General features: G+C 39.8%; 1 protein-coding gene across 1 annotated transcript in view; it reads right to left on the bottom strand.

The window, feature by feature from the left end:
* The window catches only part of MICU1 (mitochondrial calcium uptake 1), a 170675-nt gene that overhangs the window by 70204 nt on the left and 76680 nt on the right, over positions 1-23791 (bottom strand). The window contains exons 6-7 of the mRNA XM_063132984.1: positions 14987-15101; positions 2544-2626 (exon numbers count right to left, since the gene is read on the bottom strand). Coding sequence (XP_062989054.1) covers positions 2544-2626; positions 14987-15101 — 198 coding nt within the window. The remainder of the gene's footprint in view (positions 1-2543; positions 2627-14986; positions 15102-23791) is intronic.

Here is a 23791-nt window from a genome sequence, read left to right as displayed (position 1 = left end):
CAACTGCTTGCCTTTTCAAAACAAATGAAAACCCACTGGATCACAAACCCACAAGAATTATAAATAATAGAATAAGATTGTTTCATGCTAGTATATCTCAGCCGGAGACAAAAGGTAAGCAACCCCTTTTGTTTCTCCCCTCTCCAAATCTATTCCCTTTGGTTGAACTTTCTGTGTTGTCATGCAGCCAGCTTAACAGTTTCCTTTTCTTTTGAAATGCTTTTAACTTCTCCCCCTCCCTCCTCCCATCCAACCCCTTTGCAGGTTTGACCCCAGAGGTTCTCACTCATTCACAATTAAGGGTATTTTATGGGTTTCAAAGTGCTTATATCATTTATTTTGCCGAGGAAATACCATTTAAGAGAAACCAAAAGTTTTTTTTTTTAAAAAAAATTAAAGCTAAATAAATCAAATTGCATACCAACACATAAAATATTTGTTTTTCTTGGCAACTAGCCATGTCATTAGAAGTGGTGACACTTTTTCTTTGCTAGGTATTTTGTCAGCACTTGAACAATCACTCCTTCTAACAGCAAACTCAGATGGTGAGTGCTAACAGGAACGGAGCCAAAATGAGGCCACTAAGAAAGAAGAGGAAGCTATCAACTACTTGTGGAGCTATTGAGGATTTAGCATGCTCAACAGCTGTGGAATGTTGAGTGTCATTTGCAAAGAAACAGAAAATTGGGGGTGCAGGAACGGAATGGAATGGCCTGCTGGAGAACACTATGGCTGGCAGGCTTCCTGAACTATTAGGAGGTGAGAATGCACTGGGGCTTTTCGCACAACATGACAGCCCACCTGCGGCTGCCATTTTGAATATACAAAACCTGCTTGGGGGTTGTTGTGTCATGTGAACCCAGTGAGTGTGGGTTAAACAGACCTTGCATATCATCCCATGGTCTGTTTAGGGTTATCAAGAGAAAGAACTCTTCAGCACAACGCGGTTCGTTCACAGAACTCCTTGGAGAAAGAAAGGCCTAAGATCTGCTAATATACAAGAACAAGTTGTTTTACAGCAGCCTGTGTCTAGCATCCTGGAGAAGGATTTTGTTAAAATCCGAAACGTCGAGCCTTTGACACAAAAAGAACTATTAAAGATCTTATACTTTTCAATAGCACCAGAGCCTGTCTCTCGTCTATCACCTGTCCAGTGGTGCTTTCTCCCTCTACCACACACCTGTTTAGGGTTATGCAAGGCTTGTTTTACCCTCACATAACCCACGCTTGCCGGATTCGCACAACACGACAGCCTCTCGGTCGGAATTACATGTGCAATTTTGTGCCCACAGCCACCGTAGCTTGTCGTGGGCTAAAGCTACAATGAGCCGTGGCGTGTCATCTGAACGCAGTCAAAGAAACATTTTGCTACATATCTTACTTGATTTCTGAAAATCTGTTGTGATTGTCTGATTTTGCTAATGTAAATATTGTAAGCACTGTAAAACGGTCAGCTGTTCAGAAAGAAAGTAAACAGAAATTGTAATTCATATATAAAAGGTGCCTACTGAGGGCTGTGCTGATGTAAATAAGTCTGTATGGGTTTATTTAAAAAGTATCATAGAAAAGCGTTTTTCAAAATGTAAAAAGTACTTGGAAAATATTACTTGCCAATATAACATCTTTGCTGAACAGTCGTCATCCTCCCATGTGTTGCTACCATCTTATATTTTATGATGCAAGCATTTACACTCAAAATAACTTTCAAATGGTCCCTGGGGCTAATTCACACAACTGTCCCACAACTATGGATGACTTTTCACACTGCCCTCACAGCACAGATCTGTGCGGAAAGTGTTCTTGTGAACAGGTATATGATTGCTCGCAAAATCATGGTCTAAGCACGAAAAGAGTAATTACGTAGTGGAAGAAAGGCTATAAACAGGGTTGGATCCAGAGTTGCCCCTCCACCAACGAAAGCGCACCTTCCGTCAGTGTAGAGAGCTCAGGATCTGGAGAGATGATGTTCATTAATTCCTCCCCAACGTCACTTCACATGCTGTCCTGGAAGATCCCCCAACTCTCCAGAGAAGGTTTTTAGGAAAAGTGGGGGGTGCAAGAAGAAGAGGGGAATTTGTAAAAAACAAAAACAAAACTGTCTTCCTCTCCTTCTTCCCATGGGATCACTCTGCAGAACTCTGGATCCAACCCTTTGTTTTTCAAACAAATTAAGCACAAAAATGTGGCAAATTAATTGCAACAAAACAAATTATTATTATTATTTATTTATTTATATAGCACCATTAATGTACATGGTGCTGTACAGAGTAAAACAATAAATAACAAGACCCTGCCGCATAGGCTTACATTCTAATAAAATCATAATAAAGCAATAAGGAGGGTAAGAGAATGCACCAAACAGGCAGTATAATAAAGACCCTTTCCACAAAGTATCACACAGTCATGACTTTTGCATGCACTCTTAAAAGCAGAGCATGAAAGGGTGCCACACAAGATCAGAAAACGAAAAACGAAAAACTAGACTAACTGCACAACTGGTGTTACAAGAATAAGGCTCCAGGAAAAACAAAAATTGAACTTGCCTGTTCAAACTCTTCCATATCCACTTCTCCATCACCATTTAGATCAAACATCTTGAAAGCAATTTCAAAGTTCCTCTGAGGAGCTAGAAGGAAAGAAATACATTATAACCATAGCCATGTGTTATGAAGCTGCAGTAGAAGGCATCAGTAGAAGGCGGCAGTAGAAATTTGGTCTAAGGGCTGTACCAATGCTGAACGTTGTAAACAAATCTAATTGTTTCAAAATGCAGCTTTACTTACTTCTTGCTTTTTATATTTCTGCAATTTTGTTGTTTATTTACAATATTTGTATGCTGTTTTTCAGGACAAAGCCCAGGCAATGCAGCTTAAAAAAGAGAATTAGCTTCATATACATTGGAGGGATATTATGCTTCCAAATCATTTTAAGACAATCCACTTGCAATGCTTCCATTCCAGGACCCCTTTGATCCTCCTTTTACCTATCCATCTGTGATCCATTCAAGTACTCCCAGGTCTTATGCTTCCCCTCTCCCCCTTAGCTCCACCTCCTTTAGCTAATGCCTAATCTATAAAACTTCATTTTAGCTGTGGAAAGATGTTGGAATTTAAACAGCACTTGCTTTGAGTTGGGGATTAGAAAGTCTTGACTTTGGGTTCTCCAAAGCCCTTCACACCTGTGTAACTGGCAGTAGTTTAATGTTAATATATATCACCATACTAGTCCTCAGTATATTTCTCATAAGGATGTTCCTCCTCTATATATAGATATAATGCTCCCCCCACTCCACAGAACATTTAAATGCAATACCCCACCCCACCCGCCATGCAAAGGAAGTGAATAGAGGATAGAGAATTGAGCCCCGAGAATAGAAACCAAGGAGTAGAAGAGTCAAGGGACTGCAAATGGGGGGAAGGGACCATGCAAGATGTCTATCCAGGCCGTATGAAGGAAAGTTGGCAACTCTGAAAAAAATGGCAACCTAGTTTTAACTACTATTTACTTGGAAGTAAACCCTACAGAGTTCACTGGAGCTTGGTCCCAATTAAGTATTGCAATCTTAGATCACAGAAAATCAGTGTTTTCACAGATCAGACTCTGCCAACTCCTCCCACAAGTCTCATTAGGGGATTACACACAAAAAAACTATGATTTTTAGACACAGAAATAAAAAGTTCTTCCCTCAGTTCTCTCTAAGCAACACTCGAGGAGGGGGGAAAGTGGGAAACATTCCTTGAAGGGACTTGTTCATATTAGCAGGTTGCTACTGCTACTCTAGAGACTGTTAAACAATCCAAAGTTAATTAGGAACAAACCATGGGTAACTTTGGGTTGTTTAACCCACCAACAATCCAAAGGTTCGGAAGTCACGTTAACAACCTACAAATGGGGCATTACTACGTTATTGCTGCAAACTGGAAGCAGTTCAATCACTGCACCCATCCCCACAAATCATGGGATAATTAATCCAAGGTTTCCTGCCAAATCCGGCCGTTATGCGCAAAGCAGGTCTATGAAGGAAACATGTTTCTGTAACAACTGTGAATCTCCTTGGCAGAGAATATCTTGGCGAAAGAAAACATTGGGCCCACTAAGATTTTGTGTGCATGAAACCTGTTAATTGTATTCCCACACCAACCGTCATCCTATACTATCCCTCAATGCAGAGTCTTTGCCTTAGGGTTACCATCTGGTTAGCTTCAGACCAAACCAACCAGGGAGCTTTAACCCAGTCCCAACACTTGTTTATCACTAGGCATTTTTAAAATTTTAAAATAACAGCAATGCTGCGTATTCCCCCCCACCCTTTTGGGATCAGATGCCCAGACCCAGCAAGCACTACAAATTCTCTGTCTTATGAGAATTGCCTAGAGGCACTGCCCCTCAGCCACACTGTTCCCAAAGTTAACTGGAAAGAGGCCTAAAAAGGATTTGAGAAAGCATCTGCCATTCTAAAATGGAGGACTAAACTAAATTCTAAATTTTAATTCCTTGTTTTAGACCATTCCACAGACATCTCACCACTCCCATTTTTGTGTTATATAGCAGGAATGTTAGGAATACCAAATCTAATAGATAGACTGGGTGCAGACGATTGCAATGGGGGTAGCAGCCATCATGGCTTCTCCCCTGCCCTGATAGCAAAAGAAGGACCTAATAGGTGGCTAAAGAACACGAATGTAATCACTTTCAGAGGATGCAGTTGTGGGCATAAAATTTTAACAAGCAATTGGTTTGATAGAAAGCATTACAGGTTTTGACAAGCAGTTGCTAATTTTGCATTTGTAATAAAGTTATGATAAAATAAAGTTTAACATGAAGTTGTTATATTTAATAAACAATAGTAGATCATTAATAGACAGTTGCTTACTCTACAGGTCTTAATAGAATCTTAAGACATAATAATGGCTAAATTATATATATTTCCAGTTGATAGCAAGCAATTGCTAATTTTAAATTTGTAATAAGTATGATGAGGTTAACATGCAGTTGCTATATTTAACAAAAATAGTAAATTGTTTGTGTAAAGCCCTCCCCACTGGGTTCAGACAACATGCCAATACTGCAAATGGCAGTCACGCTGAAGGATTCCCCCCCTTCATTTATAATTTTACTGAATATGTGTAAGAGTGGGGTTGTAAGGGTTTGTTAGCACAAACATTTTGGGGGCATAGAATGGGTTTAAATGGATGTACAAGTGATGAGATAATGCTTTAATATGAAGGGGGAAAGTAGGCATATACACAAAACACTGTATCAAGAGTTAAATGCTTTGGTTTAGATAAGGCCTGATGAAATATGATTTGATATTGCTCAAAGACATTGCTTGTGACTTATGAGTATCTGTATTCCTGTTAAAAGAACTAGGTGAAAGGCCCAGGGTGATGGAAAGGTAGAGTTGTGGTTTAGAAAATCCAGAAGAACAGAGCAGGGGGTTGGACTTGATGGCCTTATAGGCCCCTTCCAACTCTACTATCCTATGATTCTAAACCAGACAGCTGACCACATGAAAAGCAGAAGTAATGTCCAGTTTTGAGATAAACAAGTACGTCAGAAGGGATGGAACATTCTGGGAAGAGGATAATCTAAATTGATGATGTGGACCAATAAATATTTTAGAATAAATTAATATGTATTAGAAGGGAGGTCTTTGTCTTTGAGAGGGTTATTTGTCTGAACACAGCGGAGAAAGATGTATTTCCTCTCTCTCAGTTATGATACCCGAGATATTGCTCTGAACCTAGCATGTAGGTCTTAGTGACTCCTTGGTTTTGCCTCGGAGAAATGGAAGAGCTCCTTTGCAGTCAGTATGAGTGATGCAGAATTTGTGAGTATACAGATACTATTCTTTCTTCCCATTAAAAAAAAATCTTGAGAAAGGATATAAAGTTCTATTAAGAAGTATTTCCAGGCAGGAAAACATTATCATTCCAGTGATAAAGAGTGGGGCGGGGTGGGTGGAAACAGATTATCTGTGATTTATTTAATTAGGAGCCATGGGAAAATACACTATGCTCCCTCAAGTGGAGTTAACAAGGTACCTTAGAATACAGAGGTATACTATATACACAGTCAACAACTCAATAATATTAAACATAAGTTGTGTGCTGTGCTAGATTTTTCCATTTGATTATATTAATTCACATTCACAGGCTAATAGACTCTCAACAAAAGAAAAGACTAAACCATGATCACAACCTCCCTAGCAAGCATCTCAAGAAGAAACAGGACATTCAGGTCAAGTAATATCTGAAGAGAATTTAGTTCAAAGCAGAGTTAATATTATTCCACCATAGTCCTACTTTATACAATATATATATATTGGAGGCACTGGCATGATTTTCCTATCACAACTCTACAACATTAAGCCATGAAATTTCTTGCTTAAACAGGATTAGCTGCATACCTTTATGGCAGAGCTAGGCTAATGCTGAAAAGAATGCATTCAATTTTCAGTAGAAATTCATAGCACTGAAGAGTTCAATGTTTGTATAACATGAAGACTAAATGAATGAGTGTGTAAATTGCTCACCAAGAACTTCCACAAGGTCACATCTAAAATTTATGTAACTGAAAGGGAAGAAGAGCCTTGACATTTCCCCCAAAATGTGAACCAACAATTCATCTATCTGGTATTGTAGAACCTGTATCTATGAAATCATAGCATTTTCAACAACTAAAGTAGCAGATAAAGGCCACCTCACATATGGTGCATTTCCTACAGAGAAACACTTTGCAGGGAAAAATCCATACACTACAAGTGATCACAAGGGTAGGGAAGCTGTTGAATACATCAAGGAAAAACAAAGGGCAGAAATAACCAAAAACCTCCGGAATTTGCAATGAGGATGAAGGAAGGTTACTCTTTTGATTGAAGTAGATGTGTATGAAATGTATATTTGGTAAAATTTACATGTTGCTTTTGAACGTGGTTGCCACTCCTTGGTGGTAGAGTCCTCTTTCATATTGGTAAGTACATCATTGTGTGAGTTGTCTAGGTAAAGTGAGCAATTCTTAAACCAGTCCGCCCCCTCTGTCAGGACTGCCAAAGTTGGTGTGGGAAGTGTGTACATGATCCAGGCAACAGGATCTGACCACGCTACCAAGTTAACCTGTAAACGTAGCCTAAGAATTCTATAAATTTGCATGGAAAAAGTGATCTGGTGACTAAAATGCAATAGTAAGAAAGGCTGTCGAAAGGAATAGAAATGCACACACACAATCATAAAAGAAAGCACTGGAAAGAAGCATCATTTAAGTGGTGGTGGTGCAGGCTGGGAGAGACGGGCTATTCCTTAGTATTTACCCTATAGTAAGGTGCTCAATTAGGGACCCTTTTCTTGGAGCAAGGCACCACTGTCCTAGCAGTGAACATCACATGAGTGGGCAATTCTCATCAGCGCCAGTAGCAGAAAGAAGGGACAAGGGCAGACCTCCATTCATCATTGTTGCGGCAGCCACTCAACCATTCACTGGTTAACAGCAAAGGGCCACCATCTATGTGATTGTGTTGTCATAAGATTCATTTTGTAATGGTTCAGCACAGCCTTCCTCAACCTGATGCCCTCCAGATATGTTGAACTATGACTCCCATCATCCCCAACCAGCATGGCCAATGCTGGTTAGTGACAATGTGAGTTCAAGACCAATACATCGGAAGGAACCCAGGTTGAAAAGACTGATTTAGTGTAACTGCATGAAATAATGCCAAATTTGTTAGACATCTCAAGAAGGCCAATGGGACACCCCCACACCATGGCTCTGAATGTTTGCAAGACTGCATTATAGTGCAAAGGATGATCATGGCAAAGAATTTTAAAGCTGCAAGCCTTGGAATTTATGTAGGCAGGGGGAAATACAAGGTTACCAACCCCATTAAAACTTAGTGGGCAAGCTTGCATGACATAACAGCCTATTGTGGGTTAATCTACCCAGGAAAGCAAACCCTGGCTGGCAGGGATTATTTGAGGGTTAAATAAACCCTTGCATAGCCCTAATACAATGGACATCCCATGGGTTAATTAACCCACAGTGGCCTGTGGGTTATGTTTGCCCTGTCCTGGACGGGGTTGCACTCCCCCTAAAGGATCAGGTCCGTAGTTTGGGGGTGCTCTTGGATCCAGAACTGTCACTTGAGGCACAGGTGAACTCAGTGGCAAAGAGCACCTTTTATCAGCTCAGACTGATATACCAGCTGCGCCCTTATCTGGACAGAGATAGCTTAGCTACAGTTATCCATGCTCTGATAACCTCTCGTTTGGATTACTGCAATGCGTTATATGTGGGGCTGCCTTTCAAAACGGTCCGGAAACTTCAACTGGTACAAAACAGGGCAGCACGCTTACTAACAGGGACTGGCCGACGAGACCACATTACGCCAGTCCTTTTCCAGCTTCATTGGCTGCCAATCCAGGTCCGGGCCCGATTCAAAGTGCTGGTATTAACATTTAAAGCCCTAAACGGCTTGGGGTCAGGTTATCTGAAGGAACGCGTCCTCCCATATGTACCTGCCCGGACCCTAAGGTCATCTTCAGGGGTCCTTCTTCGTGAGCCCCTGCCAAAGGAAGTGAGGCACGTGGCTACCAGGAGGAGGGCCTTCTCTGCTGAGGCACCCCGGCTGTGGAATGAGCTCCCTAAGGAGGTTCGCTTGGCACCTACATTATATGCTTTTAGACGCCAGGTGAAGACCTTTTTATTCTCCCAACATTTTAACAATCTATAAATTTTAAATAACAAGGTTTTAAATTTGTAATTTTGCATTGCTGCTGTTTTGATCTGGTTGAGCTTTTATATTGTATTTTATATTATGGTTTTATACTGTTGCTTTATACTTTGAATGGTTTTAATTTTTGTGACCCGCCCAGAGAGCTCCGGCTATTGGGCGGTATAGAAATGTAATAAATAAATAAATAAATAAATAAATACAAGGTAGCTAGAGATGACTGGTGAACCTATAGCGGATTTTCTGTGCAATCTTATACATGTTTACTCGGAAGAAAGCTCCACTGTGTTCAAGGGCCGATGACTCAATAATGTATTTAAGATTGTAACTTAAGTCAGGGTTTTTCACTTCAACAAAATATGAACTCCAGCAATCAAAACCACATCAACACTCCACTGGTTTGAAAAAGATGAATATTACAAACAGCTTACAAGCATGCATAATGCCATGCTATAACTTAAACAGACAATGGGAAAAAGCTAAAAAGACAAAATTGTTTCTTAACAACACATACTTATAAACTCAATGAGATATAAAAACCCATTAAAAGGAACTTTAAATATATTATCCTCGTCACTCCGACATACAGAAAATCAGCTATAGTATTCCACCCAATATGAATTGAATGGTATTATTTGTCTCATTCAGGTTTATAGGCAAAATGTCCTTTGTAGAAAAGGGAAGATTAAGGCAGATTGAACGAACAGAATGATCTAACTGAAATTCCAGAACAGTTGTGTCAAAAGGCAGCAGTTTTGGAAAAATGAAGAGATGATGGGGCACTTCAGTCCAGGACACTAGTAGACAACCTTTTGGGCTCATGCACCACAAATCAAACCCTGCATACCTTGTGTGATTTGACTCAAGTCTATTTAACATGCAAAATTGTATCTCCTAAGCTGGTAAGTATATGCCCAAAGCCACGTGAAAAGTCTCGAGAAACCTACCAAGACACCAAATTCTGCAAGAAATTATCTTCCAAAATTGTGGTGACAGCTTTGCCTATATTTTACATTACCTTTTATGGTTAATGAAAGTGATCTTTGATAGAGCTGTCTATGAAAAACCTGAGTAGTGGCTAGTCAGCTATGGGTCTGTTACCTGTTGGCGAATATATTGGCTATGCTGAAGTTAACCAGAGCTACACACACACACACACACACACACACACACACACACACACACCCTTTGGAGGCAATGTAAAATATTTTTATTTGGCATATATTTAGTGGTAAATAATAGACACAGGTTTTTTTAGGTGAATTAAAATCTCTACACTGAAAAACAACAATAGCACACCATGAAGTGTCTTGCGCATACCAAGTGTTTAAATAAATGATAATATGTAGTTGTTGTTTTTAAGGCACCGGTGATTAATATATTTAAACTTATCTTTTCAAACTGCAAAGGAGAGATAAGAGACAATATTTTGATGAGAGCACAAGCCTTATCTCTTAGCAACATTACATCAGTTATCGGCTGACCTTCAGAGGAGCTGGGGGAAACCCAAAAACACAAAGATGACAACTTCCATAGTAAATGCATACCCAAATTGAAGTCTTGATCCAATACTGTACAAATTGCTCTTCTAGACTTCCTTTGCTAAAAGGCTAAAATTTCTCAGGATAGCAAGATGGGGATCACATTATAAAGCCTTTAGTTCTATCTTGTCATCGCTACTACCTTACTAGGAAGCCACTTTGATTATGGTCAGTGGAATTTACTTCTAATTAACTATGGTTTTGAATAAGCTGCAAACGCAACTCACAAAGGATGCTGTTCCTCCTGATTTTGTCAGGGTGACTCTACGCGATGGTTTTGTGGTGCAATCGACGTTCCGCAGGCACAGATTTTTCTCGGTGCTTTACATGACACCGTCATTGTACAGTTTCTTCCTCGTTATTTCCCCTTGCCCAACTCGCACTATTTCAAGCAGGGAAAATATAGTATTTTTCCTGCTCACGCCATCAGACTGGCATTGCTAGCCCATGTGTTGTTTCCATGTCACTTCAAGTGGGCAGGACTGAGGGGTGTGGTTATGCTGAGGAGGCTGGGACTGGGGTGGTGCGTCCACTTCCCCATTCTGGGCACTTCTCCCACCGCCATTTGCAGCGGCGTTGGCGGGTCAGCAGGACGGCCAAACAAGGATGGCTGAGAATGCTGAGTGCATGTTTCCCCCGCTGCTGCTGCTCCTCCTGCCCACTAGGGTCATGAAGTTCCACCAAGAGACACTTGATGTGCTGGATATTTGGGGGGAGGCTGAACTACAGGAGCAACTGTGCAGCAGCCCCCTTCCCCACCTCTTAGATCTTGAATAAAAGGCTTGTTACTGTGTTGTTTTTTCACAGCCTCCAGAAAAGACAGGACTTACTTGGGAGTAAGCCCCAGTGAACACAATAGGACATACTTCTGAGTAGACATAAGATCACACTGCAAGTCTGTAAGCACACTTCCTTGGATGTAAGCCCCCCTGATCTTAAAGAGATGCTCTTGGTGGGGTGGGGTGTCAGAGCTGCCTCCCTTTGTTGCAGGTAAGCATTTTACCCTCTTCTCCCTCGGAATTTGCCACTTTCTTTCCATTTGCTTCACCTCTGTGAGAACGTGATTTCCCTTGCACTCCTTTTACAGTGAGGCTGGGCTGCTGGTCACCCGTACTGGAAGCCTGTGTCAAACATGATAGGGTGACCAATAACCAGCTAGGGGGAGGAAAATGGGCATGAACTACAAAAGTAAATGCAAGAGTCAAAAGTCCGTATAAAGGTTTGAGTCGCAACAACGCTGCTGCTCTTCATGGAAAGAAAAGAAACGGAAAGTTCCAGGATAAAACCAGGCCATGTAAAGGGCCCGTGGCTGAAAAAGGGAGCAGAAACAGTGGTACAGTTCCAGGAAGAAATGGCCATGTGGAGAAGCCCTCAGTGTCATATTTCCCATAGTATTTTCCTACAACTGCTGTCCCAACAAATACATCTGCCAGTCCAAATGCAATTTCTCCCACCTCATTTCTGAGGAGGTAAAAAGGAAATTCTATCACATTTCATTTAACCTTGCATCTCATCAATAAGGAAATTCAAACTGCACTGATAAATATTCAAATGGGGGAGCAGCCGAAGCAATGAAACTGGTGCAGTGTCCTCCAACCTATTTTTGTTATAGCATTCTTTAAGAGAAGACTGAAACTATGGCTGCATTTTAAAATGTTATTTTATTAGCTCTTTTGGGGGGGCGGGGGGAATCATAGAAGCACAGAGTGGACTGGGGAAACAGACTGCATGAGAGCAGTAAATTACTTATAAATAAAATATGGTAACAGACTTCATTTTCTATGCTGTATGCAAACAGCTCCCTGCTTGTAAAATGCAAATGAGTTTTATTTAAGCCCTGGCCAGCTGATGAGCACTGCAGTAATAACAAAAAAGAATAGCTAGTAACCATTTTCTTGGGCTTATTGGACTAATACTTCATAACTCTACACTTGGGATTGCATAAGATATCCATTTAGAGATGACCTACATGGATTTTAGAAAAAATATCACGAGGGGGTCACAACGGAAGGAGATGTACTCACATTTTGAAACAGAAGGGAGTGGAGTTGGCAGAATAAAGACTGCAGATAACATCAAATATCTTAATTTGGCATTTAATTTTCTTTGCTTGTAATTAGGTTTCAAAGACCAGGATAGTTGTGCTAAGTGGTGTTAAAATCAATGCAATTTAGCTGATTAAATACAAATTTAAATACAGCTGTGACAGGCTCCATTTTCCACACCATCTATAGAAAGATTTCATGTTGCTGTTTTACTTACCATTATTCACTCTATTAGTTAAGATAAAATAAGTATCTTACAATATAATCCTATGCCAGTCTACTCAAACATTTGCCCCACTGAGTTCAATGGGCCTTAGTCCTAGATAAAATATGTACAGGATTGCAGTCTTAATATGTAGCCATCTTCCAAGCATATTTGTATTGAAACTAATTCATGTTCTTTAACAACTAAATATGCTGAAATTATGATTACACATAAGTAGTTCATTAGCATTCTATTACTTAATAATGTATTAACATTCTATTTATTTTGTTTAAATAGTTTACTTCATTACAAGCAATAATTAATTACTTTATTTCAGAAACCAAGTAGGTTCTGAACCACGGTTCAGAACAAGTTAATAAGAGCCATGGAACAAAAAGAATGGCTCGATTCAGATTTGGTTAAGGACACAGTGATGGCTGTTCCAGCCCTAAACTACGAACCAAACATATACCCCTTGCAAATCTGGGTGAGTTGACATCACTGTCGTAACCACCATATGTACCTGCCCGGACCCTAAGGTCATCCTCAGGGGTCCTTCTCCGTGAGCCCCTGCGAAAGGAAGTGAGGCAGGTGGCTACCAGGAGGAGGGCCTTCTCTGCTGTGGCACCCCGGCTGTGGAATGAGCTCCCTAAGGAGGTTCGCTTGGCACCTACATTATATGCTTTTAGACGCCAGGTGAAGACCTGTTTATTCTCCCAGCATTTTAACAGTCTATAAATAAATTTTAACTTGGTGTTTTAAATTTGTAATTTTGCATTGCTGCTGTTTTTATCTGGTTGAGCTTTTATATTGTATTTTATAGTATGGTTTTATACTGTTGTTTTATACTTTGAATGGTTTTAATTTTTGTGAACCGCCCAGAGAGCTCCGGCTGTTGGGCGGTATAGAAATGTAATAAATAAATAAACAAACAAACAAACAAACAAACAGCAGCATGAACAAACCAACGACAGGACACAGAAAAGGCAGATAGGAGCTGTGTCCAAGAAGGGCCGGGATATAATGTTGCAATGAGAATTCAGCTGAATCACAGAATTCACACCAGGATGTGAAATCAGGCTTGGGTTCATACTGTCATTCAGTCATGAAAAAGTTAATGTTATCTTTGCGCCATTTTTTTTTTTAAAAGCCTCAATTTATTTTGCAAATGGAATAGCATTCTTCAGTGCTGCCTTGAAATTGAAAGCTAGTAATATATGTGCCCTGTGCACAGCAGAAAAGGTGAAGGAACGTTTTCTATTTATAGTATTGGCTTTCTTGCCAATAACTTCGTTATTTTGAAGCCAAAGAAAATCCCTAAGACAGATTATTAGTATTTGAGTTTGGGGAAGATTCACGGTTTTGTGAACCGCCCAGAGAGCTCCAGCTATTGGGCGGTATAGAAATGTAATCAATCAATAAATAATAAACAAAATAATAAAAACATCTGCCAACTACTTATACAATTGTCTCCTACTGTCATCAAGGCTCTGTTCTGGTTGCCAGCAGAAACAATTTTAGTGTGCTACAAGAAATAATTTCAGTGTTGACACCCTGTCGGTTGAACTCGTACTTAGGTCGTGGACTGGGGGGAAAGTTTTTATTAAAAAAATATTCTGTGCATTTTATGGTATCTGACTTACCACTAGCACTGCTGTTTGTGTCTTTCTGTGAATTCTGTGGCTGCACTCTGCTCTGGCTATTAACACCACAGTCAGGATGAGGGGAAAGGAGACAAGGATATGGTTCTTCTTTCCATACTATAGATGAGCAGGGACTTACTCTCCCTTTGGTGTAGAAAGCAGCCGCTTTGCCTTAAGGTAACTTGATAAGTTGGGAGGGTGGGAGAGAGGGAGTAAATGAGGAGTTGCATACGGTCCTACTCTTGACTCTTTCTGGAAACAGTCCCAATAAGCTTTGATGTCCACTGAGACAAAGATGAGGCACATTAACATAATCTATAGCAACCGCTGCAGCAGCAGCTTACAGAACTGTAAATGAAGATTGGACACACTCGAAGACGTCAGTTTTTAATTAAATCCAGGCACATGGATTGCTATCAAGAGTGAACTGTGACTGACCTACATAAATCAGCTGATCAAATATTCACAAGTTAGATCTTACCTGTGAACATTCTAATTTGTTATACAAGCCTATTATCTCACCTAGCAAATTCAGAACTATGTTTCTAAGGATTTATTGATATATAACCACTTTGATGGGGGTTGATTTGTTTTATTTGATGATCAAAACTTTATACTGGAAATGGAACTCAACTATAACATCCGCTAAAAACTTACCAGAAAATGTCCTTGCCAAATAGTTTTAAATACCATATTCAATACATAATAATCAAATCACCTCTAGTTTAAAGAATTTGGTATACTTGAACAAAACAAACCATGCAGCCATACTTTAAAAGGAAAAGCTTGAAGTGATAGCAGATTTTATCAAGGAAACATGTACTTACTAGAGAGGACGGTAGTGAGGAAGATATAATCAGAAAAGGAGATAAGGCCACATTCTCCAAGTGCATAAAATATGCTGTCTTCATCTGCAAACTTCTCGCGTTCCTGAGAGATTCTCTATTTAAGAAACCAAGAGCACCACAATCCCAAGAGAAGAAAAATAAATTTAGTAAATATAGGACCATAGCTTTTACTCTTTAAACATTGCTGCCCCTAACCATCCATTTTCCTACATTCCATTTTTTTACCATTCTAGATACCTTTCCAGCCTTTAAATCTGTCAGATATTTCTTGAAAACTAAAAGGTAAGAATAAAGTATTATTCTACATCAAGGGTAGGGAATATGTGGCCCTTCAGATGTTGGTGGCCAGCAACTTCTGTCAGCCTTAGCCAACACAGGTGAGGGATGATGAGAGTTGTAACCAAACAACATCTGGAGAGCCACAAGTACCCCATCCCTGTCTGCATCTTACAACACACTTAGGCTGCAATCCTATGCACTCTTATATGGGAGCATCCACCATTTTACATGGTGAGGCTTACTTTTGGGTGATTGCTTCGAATATGCTATGCAATAACAATTATTTTTAGCAAATGAAGTTTCCCACTGAAGCAGTCACTTCTGTTGCATTACAGGTCTGGTACAGACACAATGGGCCTGTTCAGACAACAAGCTAAGCCATGGTTAGGCTGCTAACCCTTTTGCAGCAAATCATTAGTGAGCATGTTTAAACCATGGTTATGTAGCCACCATGGATAGGAGTGGTTCACACAACACACTGTCTCAGTCCAGGCAACACATTAGTAAATGCAGTGGAAAACTCCATTCAATGGTTGAGTGTGAAAACTCCACTCAACAGTTGAGTTTTTAGGAGGTACTCCCCACACAATATGTTCTAACTCCACCGTTGTGTAACTGTGGGCTACCATGGAGTTGAGTAAAATCCATCATGATGTCTGATTGACAGTTCCTCCACCCTCTCTCCTCCCCCAGTCCTCCTGATGGTATTCCATCAGCCATTGCTGCTCTCCTATAGCGGTACTCACTCCTTTCGCTGCTCTTGCCAGGGAATTCTCTAGCCAGTGGGAAAAGTCAACTCAACACAACAGAAAACTCCACTGAGCCCTCCACATAACATGTAACACAACGGTTGTGCAGGAACTCTCGTATGCACAGCGTGGATATTCTGTGTGGAGCGTTTCCCCCAAAAAACTCCACCATTGCATGGAGTTTTCCTGCCAGAGAACATATTTTTCAACGGTAGTGTAAAAACTCCACCTCAGAGTTCTAAAACCGCGATTGAGAAATGTTTTGTCTGAAATGAGCCACTAATTCATGGTTCACATAACACACAAAGCCATAATCTTTAGCATAAAATGCTTAACCACCGTAGCTTATTGAGTTGTCTGAACAAGGTCAATGCTGCTCAACTCTTAAACTATGGTTACAAAATTTGAAGCAAGTTGTAAGATTGGTGTTAACCATGGTTTTGTGTAATATGTACATTGATGAAAGTCGTGGTTAGTCCTAACCATCTTTTCCCTAAAATCAGAAATTGTAAATACAGTTCGAAGTAGGTTTGCTGACCATCGTTTCATGGTTTGTGTCAATGCAGATATAAAGCAAAACCATTGATAACACCATGAGTGCTCCAAAGGGAGGAAGTTGTGGGATAGAGTGTATAAGCCTGTGGCTCACTCCTTATCTCAACGCCAAGGTTAAAAGATTAGCAGCGTAACATCTGCACCAGATCACAATGAAATAAAGCAAGCTTATGGCAACTGCAATGCAGACAGAGCCCTTCTGATTATTAGAGCACATGCCTGTTTTCTCTCTCTCTGCCACTACAGACACTAGATTGATTACTAAACTGAACAACACTACATGATTTTGTCTTCTGAAGATTTAAAGGCCGAAAAGGATGCATAAAGTGGGTTAGAGGTTGGGTTCTAAATTTTCAAAGTGGTGAACTACTTCAGAAGAATTAGAAGACATATCACACTCACGCACACGCACACGGGAAAAAATATTAAAGGATCAAGTGGAGTTGTGGTTAATGTATATGAAAACATGCAGGCACAGAAGCACAGAAATTGCAAGCTTAAGTTTAGGAACAGTATTAGGGAACAAAAGACACCACCAAGAGCACACCAGGGTCCAGTTATACAACTGCCCCATATCTGTTACCTCTGTCTAGCGAGGATCCCATCATATATAAGATAAAGGAAAGACAATTTATTAAGCAATGACACTTAAAGCACATTGAAATCATCATAGCAACTTTTGATCTGTTACATTTGAAGAGCAAGGAAAATCTTGAGCAACTAAACAGCTCCTGTTACTTTATGTTCTTAATTAAAAAATGTGGACAAGAGCTGTTGACTGTCTCAGAGGTTCAGATGCCTATCAAAGCCCTGATCCCACTCCTGTCTTGTAGAATACATTGTACTTAAATTGGAGACAGTCCACCAAATAATTTAGACAAAATTAGGCATTATCTGGTTCCCAAAGTGACAATGAGAAACAGTAATCACACTGATCAAAATTATAACTTCTAATTAAACCCCGCAAACTACCAGCCTTAGACAAATGTGTACACAATGTTTATTTGGGCAATGCAAGATTGTCAAAATGTCAAATGAGAAATCATAACAAGAATCAGAAACATTTATTAGGGCAAACACTGAGGGAAGTTTGAAATGCATCTTAATGATAAGTAGGATTAAGTGTTTGCTCCTGATCCACCCCATTTTGGGGTTGTTTTGTAAATAAATAGCGTTGTTGGGAAAGTTTTACCCAGCCTAGCCTTAGAATAGCCACAGGTTGCTAATTATGCTAATATTTAGCTCTCAACATAAGCTTCCTACAGATACATCTCTGTGATCTTTCATAACACCCTCCAATATTATGTCACGACAACATCATAAGTAACCAATATGGCACCCAATGTGCTCATTAAGATCAAAGATCTCATTAAGATCAAAGATCACCAAAATTAGATGGCCAACTCTTGCACTTGCTATCAATTATATTTGGAAATATATGCATAATATCACACAACTAGACTATGAAAATTGTGCCTAAAATGAGTAGCCAGGTGTCAGGATTTCAAGGTTCTGATACTATTTATGAACAAACCCCATGAGTTATTTTAAAGCAGGCACTAGGATCCAGGAATACACAAGCACTTGTGCATGCCAAGGGAATTGGGGACCCCCCCTCCCCTCCTCCTTTGAATGGCAAACCACACGCCTTTTCACAAACTGTTTCTGAAGCTCCCTTCCACTTGAAGCGAGGTTTACTATGCAGCATAGGAGACTGCTATTCAAGAAACTCATCCAAACCCCCTTTGGCTACATGTAACTAAAACTGTTCCTTGGATTTGGACCAAAAATTCTAGCTCTCAAGATCTATTAGTCTCCCCCCCCCCCCCCGGCACCCCTGCAATTGTCTCTAAAGCATGATCACCGGTGAGTCTACTCAGAGCCTGACCTAAGAATGCAAGATCCAGTTACATTTGTTTAAGCAAAGGGGTGGGTGTGCTTTGGACGTTCCAGAGCTTCAACAAAATGTAACTGGACCTTGCATTCTTAGGTCAGGCTCTGAGTAGATTTCCCGCTATGTCATTCTGTTCTGATTCTCCCTCCACTTTAATATTTTTAGGGTGCAATCCAATGCGCACTCCCCTGGAAGCGAGCCCCACTGAACCCAATGAGAACTACTTCCGAGTAGACATGTATAGGGTTATACTGTTAACGATTCAAAAATTTAGACAGCTGTGATCATAAGCACACCCAATTTACAAGTCTCAATTCCAATGGGATTTTCCCCCTGTAATGAGGTTTTTCTCATTTAGCAATATTGTTGGGTGTTTTGAAGGGTCACACGTTTGAAATCAAAAGAGGGAGGAATCTATCAATAATTAGGGTGTGATTTCTTAATCCAGATATCGTCAAAAGATACATCTGGGTAAGTGGGGAGGCTAAATCCCTCTTAGGGAACCATAAGATTGGGGAGGTGGGGGGGAACACCTCACCCATAACTATTATAAAGAATTCTTATGCCAAACTTTTATTGGAATAAATTCTGTATTTTTCCTTGCACCGAGAGCAACAGCAATTGATATAAAATTAATACCAAAACATGGTTGGAATACAAGATGTATATTTGTATAATTGGTTCTGAGGACAGAATCCAACTGGGCACTTCCACGTCTGCCAATTCTCCTCTGCCCCACCAATTCCATTGTACAAGCGGCCCCCACCAGTCGTACGATGCAATTTAATACTTCCTCAGCAACCCAAAATGAGTGGAAACTATTCCTCATCTCTTTCACAATTCTGTAAAGTGTATTAATTCTGCAGGCATAAAATCAATCGCTCAAGCACTCTATATTAAAAGGTATTTTCTCCTGTGTATAAAATTCAGATTTATGAAATCTCAACCCCATCTTCTCCTGATTACCCTTCCTGCTTCTTTTGCTTGCTACACAATGCATTATTATTCTTGAAATCTAATGCAAGATATTTAGAAAGCAAAATCGACATGCAAATGGCAATGGACACAAAGACTGTAACCACTATCTTGTTAATGCAGAATATACTAGCATTTTCCTGACAGATTATAGTTATCGCTGCCATCAGTATGATTAATGGTCAGTTAAATAACTTCAGGACAACCCTCACTTTGCAGGCCCTTTGGATGCCAAGTTAACGTCCAGCATTCAATGATAATCTAGTTCTACTGTCAAATTAAAGACTAAATACTTTTGTATATAAACTTCGCCCTTGCCAAAATAGAGATTTTATTCCAAAAATGACCCTGGCTATGATTCAAAAAGGCAGTTTAGTCCACTGAAAAGTTTTGTAGTTTCAAAAAAATAATCAAAAGAGCCTGTTCGGAGCATTGCCTGAAGTTCACATCATAAGCTAAGTATGCAAAAATGAGCAATCCATTAGTATAGAGCTTATTTACAATAATATTCCTGGAGTGGTGAAATCCTGTTAGACCCAAGCATACAAGACAAGCATACGGACATACACATACTTCTGTAGAATATCCTTTCATTGTATATATCAACACAAGCAAGAATATGCATAAACAGTGGAAGAGGCGGACAATTCAGTTCCCACCAAATGGATTTAGACAACCAGCTAAGAGAACAATCAAAGCAATGTTTCTTGCAGATGTTGCTGTAACATGGACCATGCAGGAAAAGTGAACAGCTTAAGACAAAACAAAGACAGCTCATCTGTCAAAATGACAGCAAATAAGATTGTGACTATCCATTTTGTCCATTGGGTTAAATAAAATAATTCAAAGCAATACCTCAAAGTGTTAATTTCCAAGTTACTATGGAAAGGTAGCACCACAGTCACATCTAACACAAGAAAAAACCCCTCCACAAATATGCTCTTGAATTCAGAAAGTTGTGACACAAGAAAGGAAGTGAGAAGTAAGGCAGGGAAAGAAATGCGTTTCTCCCCATTTCTAAGTGTCCTGAGCAGGGAGGTCTCCCTCCATTGTTCTGTTGATGATCAAAGAAACAGGTAGCAAATGCTTTGTCACAATACCAGAAACCTAAGGATGCTCCCAGGCTCTGGGCAAATCACAGCCATACAATTATTGGCTGGACCATTTAAATCAAGGTTCCTCTCACTATAAAAACGAGAACTAGATGTTTACAGAAGGAAGGAATACCATACTGAGTCAGACAACTGGTCCATTTATGCCATGATTGTCTACACCAGCCTTCGCCAATCTGATGCTCTCCAGATGCTTTGGAGTTCAACTCCCAACAGTATAACTAATGATCAGGAATTCTCAAAGTTGTATTCCAAAACATCTGGAGGGCACCAGATTGGAGAATGGTAGTCTAAAGTGAATGGCAGTGGCACTCCAGGGTTTTAATTCTCATGTATTCACTGGCCAAACAGAAGTTTGTGGAGATGCAGTATTATTCTATTCTGATATTAGATAAGACACATGTCCACTTGGATAAAGAAATATAGTGTAGAGATATAGCTGTACAAGTATCCTGTGTACTAAACAAGAAAATGTCTGAGGATTTCAAAGCTGACATTAGGTCAGAGTAGGGTCGCCACCTTCTAACCTGATGTCATCTACCTCAAAAATTGAACCAAACAAGTAGGACCCAAAGGTCTTAATGCAAGCACAGTTGTTAGCCATCTTGTTTGAGTTATATGAATGACTGCAAACTGAGAAAGAAAAAAAAGGTCACCAATGCCCAATGGTTATTATAGGTCTGTATTTTCCAACACAGCAATATCAGCTTTCGGAATGGGTATAACTAGCAAGAGAACACTTTGAATCAATCACATCATTGCCCAATTAACAATATATCCTTATTACTTTCTATTAACTTTAAAAAGCATACTTGGTATTCCCATTGCTACCTCCTTTTTTCCTTAACAGCCATATTTCAAATGGAAGGCATGGTTGATGATAGTCTGGGCACAAAATTCTGCTGTCAGAGAAAATATGGACATAGTGCTGTCCTTAATGGGTTGGATTATGACTTGTCCAAGGATCTCCCAACTCTCCATGGGAAGTGACCCTGGGGGTTGCCGTGGGGAGAGGGAATGTGAGAAAATTGTCACACTTCTCCTTTCCACCAGTGCCAGCAGAATTCTGCTGAGCGCAAGTCTGGATCCAAAACGATCGGTTTTCAACTTATTATGGTCAGAGTTCCCCAACTATGAATACATAAAAATTGTAAGCAAGCAGCAATTCTAGTTCAAAGTCACTAGCATCAATTATTAAGAGATTTGTTAAACCTAGTGCAGTATTATTTTATTTTACACAGTAAAAAATAATAACTTGATGAGCAGCATTTGGGCACTTCAGGCAGACTATACAACTATACTTCTGGAAATTCAAGTAAATGACCATTTATATTGCATTATGAAGGAAGGAGGTGAATGTTCAGTGACATCATCCATGCCATTAATGCTTATGCTTCAATGCTTATTTTCTTTATAATGTGATAATCTTAAGCAGTCATTGCATAGTTTCCTTCTCCAAATCTAAACGCTACACACTGCAGGTTGGGAGCTGCAAAATTGTACTTTTAACAGAAAATATGTTTTCCCCTCATCCTTTAATAATTTAGATTTAGGACTGTGATACATTTTGGTACTCTGTGCATTATTTTGGATTACAGAAGCTGCATAATGATGTGGGAGGGGGGAAATGAATGCTTAAGATTGTGTGTATTTGAATTTGCTGTAATGTCATTCTCTTTCAGTCTCTATTGACCACTCTGTGTTGCTAACTGCACAATGCACACAGAATTCAACGTTACTTCCTTTTCATTACAGCTAAGGTTGAAGTCCTATGCCCATACTTGGGAGTAAATAAGTTCTCATTGAATTGCTTCTGAGTAAATATCCATAGGAGTAGACTGAAAAGTTTGAATGCTCGGAGACAAAATAATGTTTTAAAAACTAAAGATTTGGCTGGTTCAGGATTGGTAGCCCTTACCGGGCAAGCAGTATCTGAATTTCTATAATTTTAGGAGAGATTACACCTTCCCCCCTATATCTTTTTGTGAAAGAAACATCATCCATCTCTACTTGCTATTTAGCAAACACTTCATTCAGGCAAGGAAGACAGTTTTCTCGATGCGGCATAACATATTTTAAATACATTTTATCACCAGTTAGATCGTTCAGACAGATAAGAGAAAGAAACTTTTTAAAGCTCCTTTGACTCCTCAGCTGTGATAGGTGATATTTTAATGAGTGTTAATTAAAATGTGTTAGTTAAACATTTTAAATTAATATCACCTGTCTTCCTTGTCTAGACCTTGCCTGTGAAATGCACACCTCTATGAACACTGATCAATGTCTACTTAAAGTTGCTTCATCAAAGGTGATATGGGAGAAATGGGGTCTTTTCAACCCTGTCCCTAAGGCTCTTTAAAAAGTTCAGAAAGTGCATTTCCCTGTTGCTGTCTTTAGAAAGGCAAGCAAACACTGGGCCAGTTCACACAATCACCACAGCCCCTCATAGCTAATTTAAACTACGGTGGGTTGCAGCATGGGCTAGTGGCCATTTTGAATATTCAATTCCTGGCGAGCAGTTGCCGTGGTCTGTTGTGTCATCTGACACCGGGAGGGAGGGGCTCTTTGACAGTTAAACAACCCTCAAATAACCTTATGACAATGGGTTTTTTGAGGGTTGTTTAACCCTCAAATAATTGCTGCCACCCAGGTTCAGATGACACGACAAACCATGGCTGGCTGGGTGTTAAATATTCAAGATGGCCACTGTTACATTCTACAACCAACCGTGTTTAAATAAGCCATGGTGGGCTGCACTAATCATACAAACTGGGTCAATGTCTGTTCTGATAAAAAGTAGAGGGACAACTTGATGTGTTCCTGCTGCTTTATTGGTTTGTAGTGGGTACTCTTCTGCTTGTTATTTTATCAGACTGTTGCTTTGGTTTTTATAATACACAGTTTTGATCTTTCTGGGAGAGACAGGACATAAAAAAGACCAAATAAATCCACGCTTATTTAACAATATGAGTACTTCAGATCAAGTACTCTTTCTGAAGATCTATTGAAGCAGTGTTTCTGGACATAAGATTTCAACATGAGTTATTCATTCATTAATGACAAAGCTCAACCTTAAGAAAGTCTACAAGAAATTCCTATGAAATTATGCACCAACGGTTCTATGGCGCAAAATGTCTGACTTGAAGATACGCGAGGCAGAACCACAGCATCAAGCCTCCATGCATCTAATTTTAAGAAATCAAAACTCAAGATATTTTTA

Source organism: Elgaria multicarinata, chromosome 8 (genome assembly GCF_023053635.1).
Source record: "Elgaria multicarinata webbii isolate HBS135686 ecotype San Diego chromosome 8, rElgMul1.1.pri, whole genome shotgun sequence".
Taxonomy (NCBI): Eukaryota; Metazoa; Chordata; class Lepidosauria; order Squamata; family Anguidae; genus Elgaria; species Elgaria multicarinata.
This window is presented reverse-complemented; position numbering and strand designations above follow the sequence as displayed.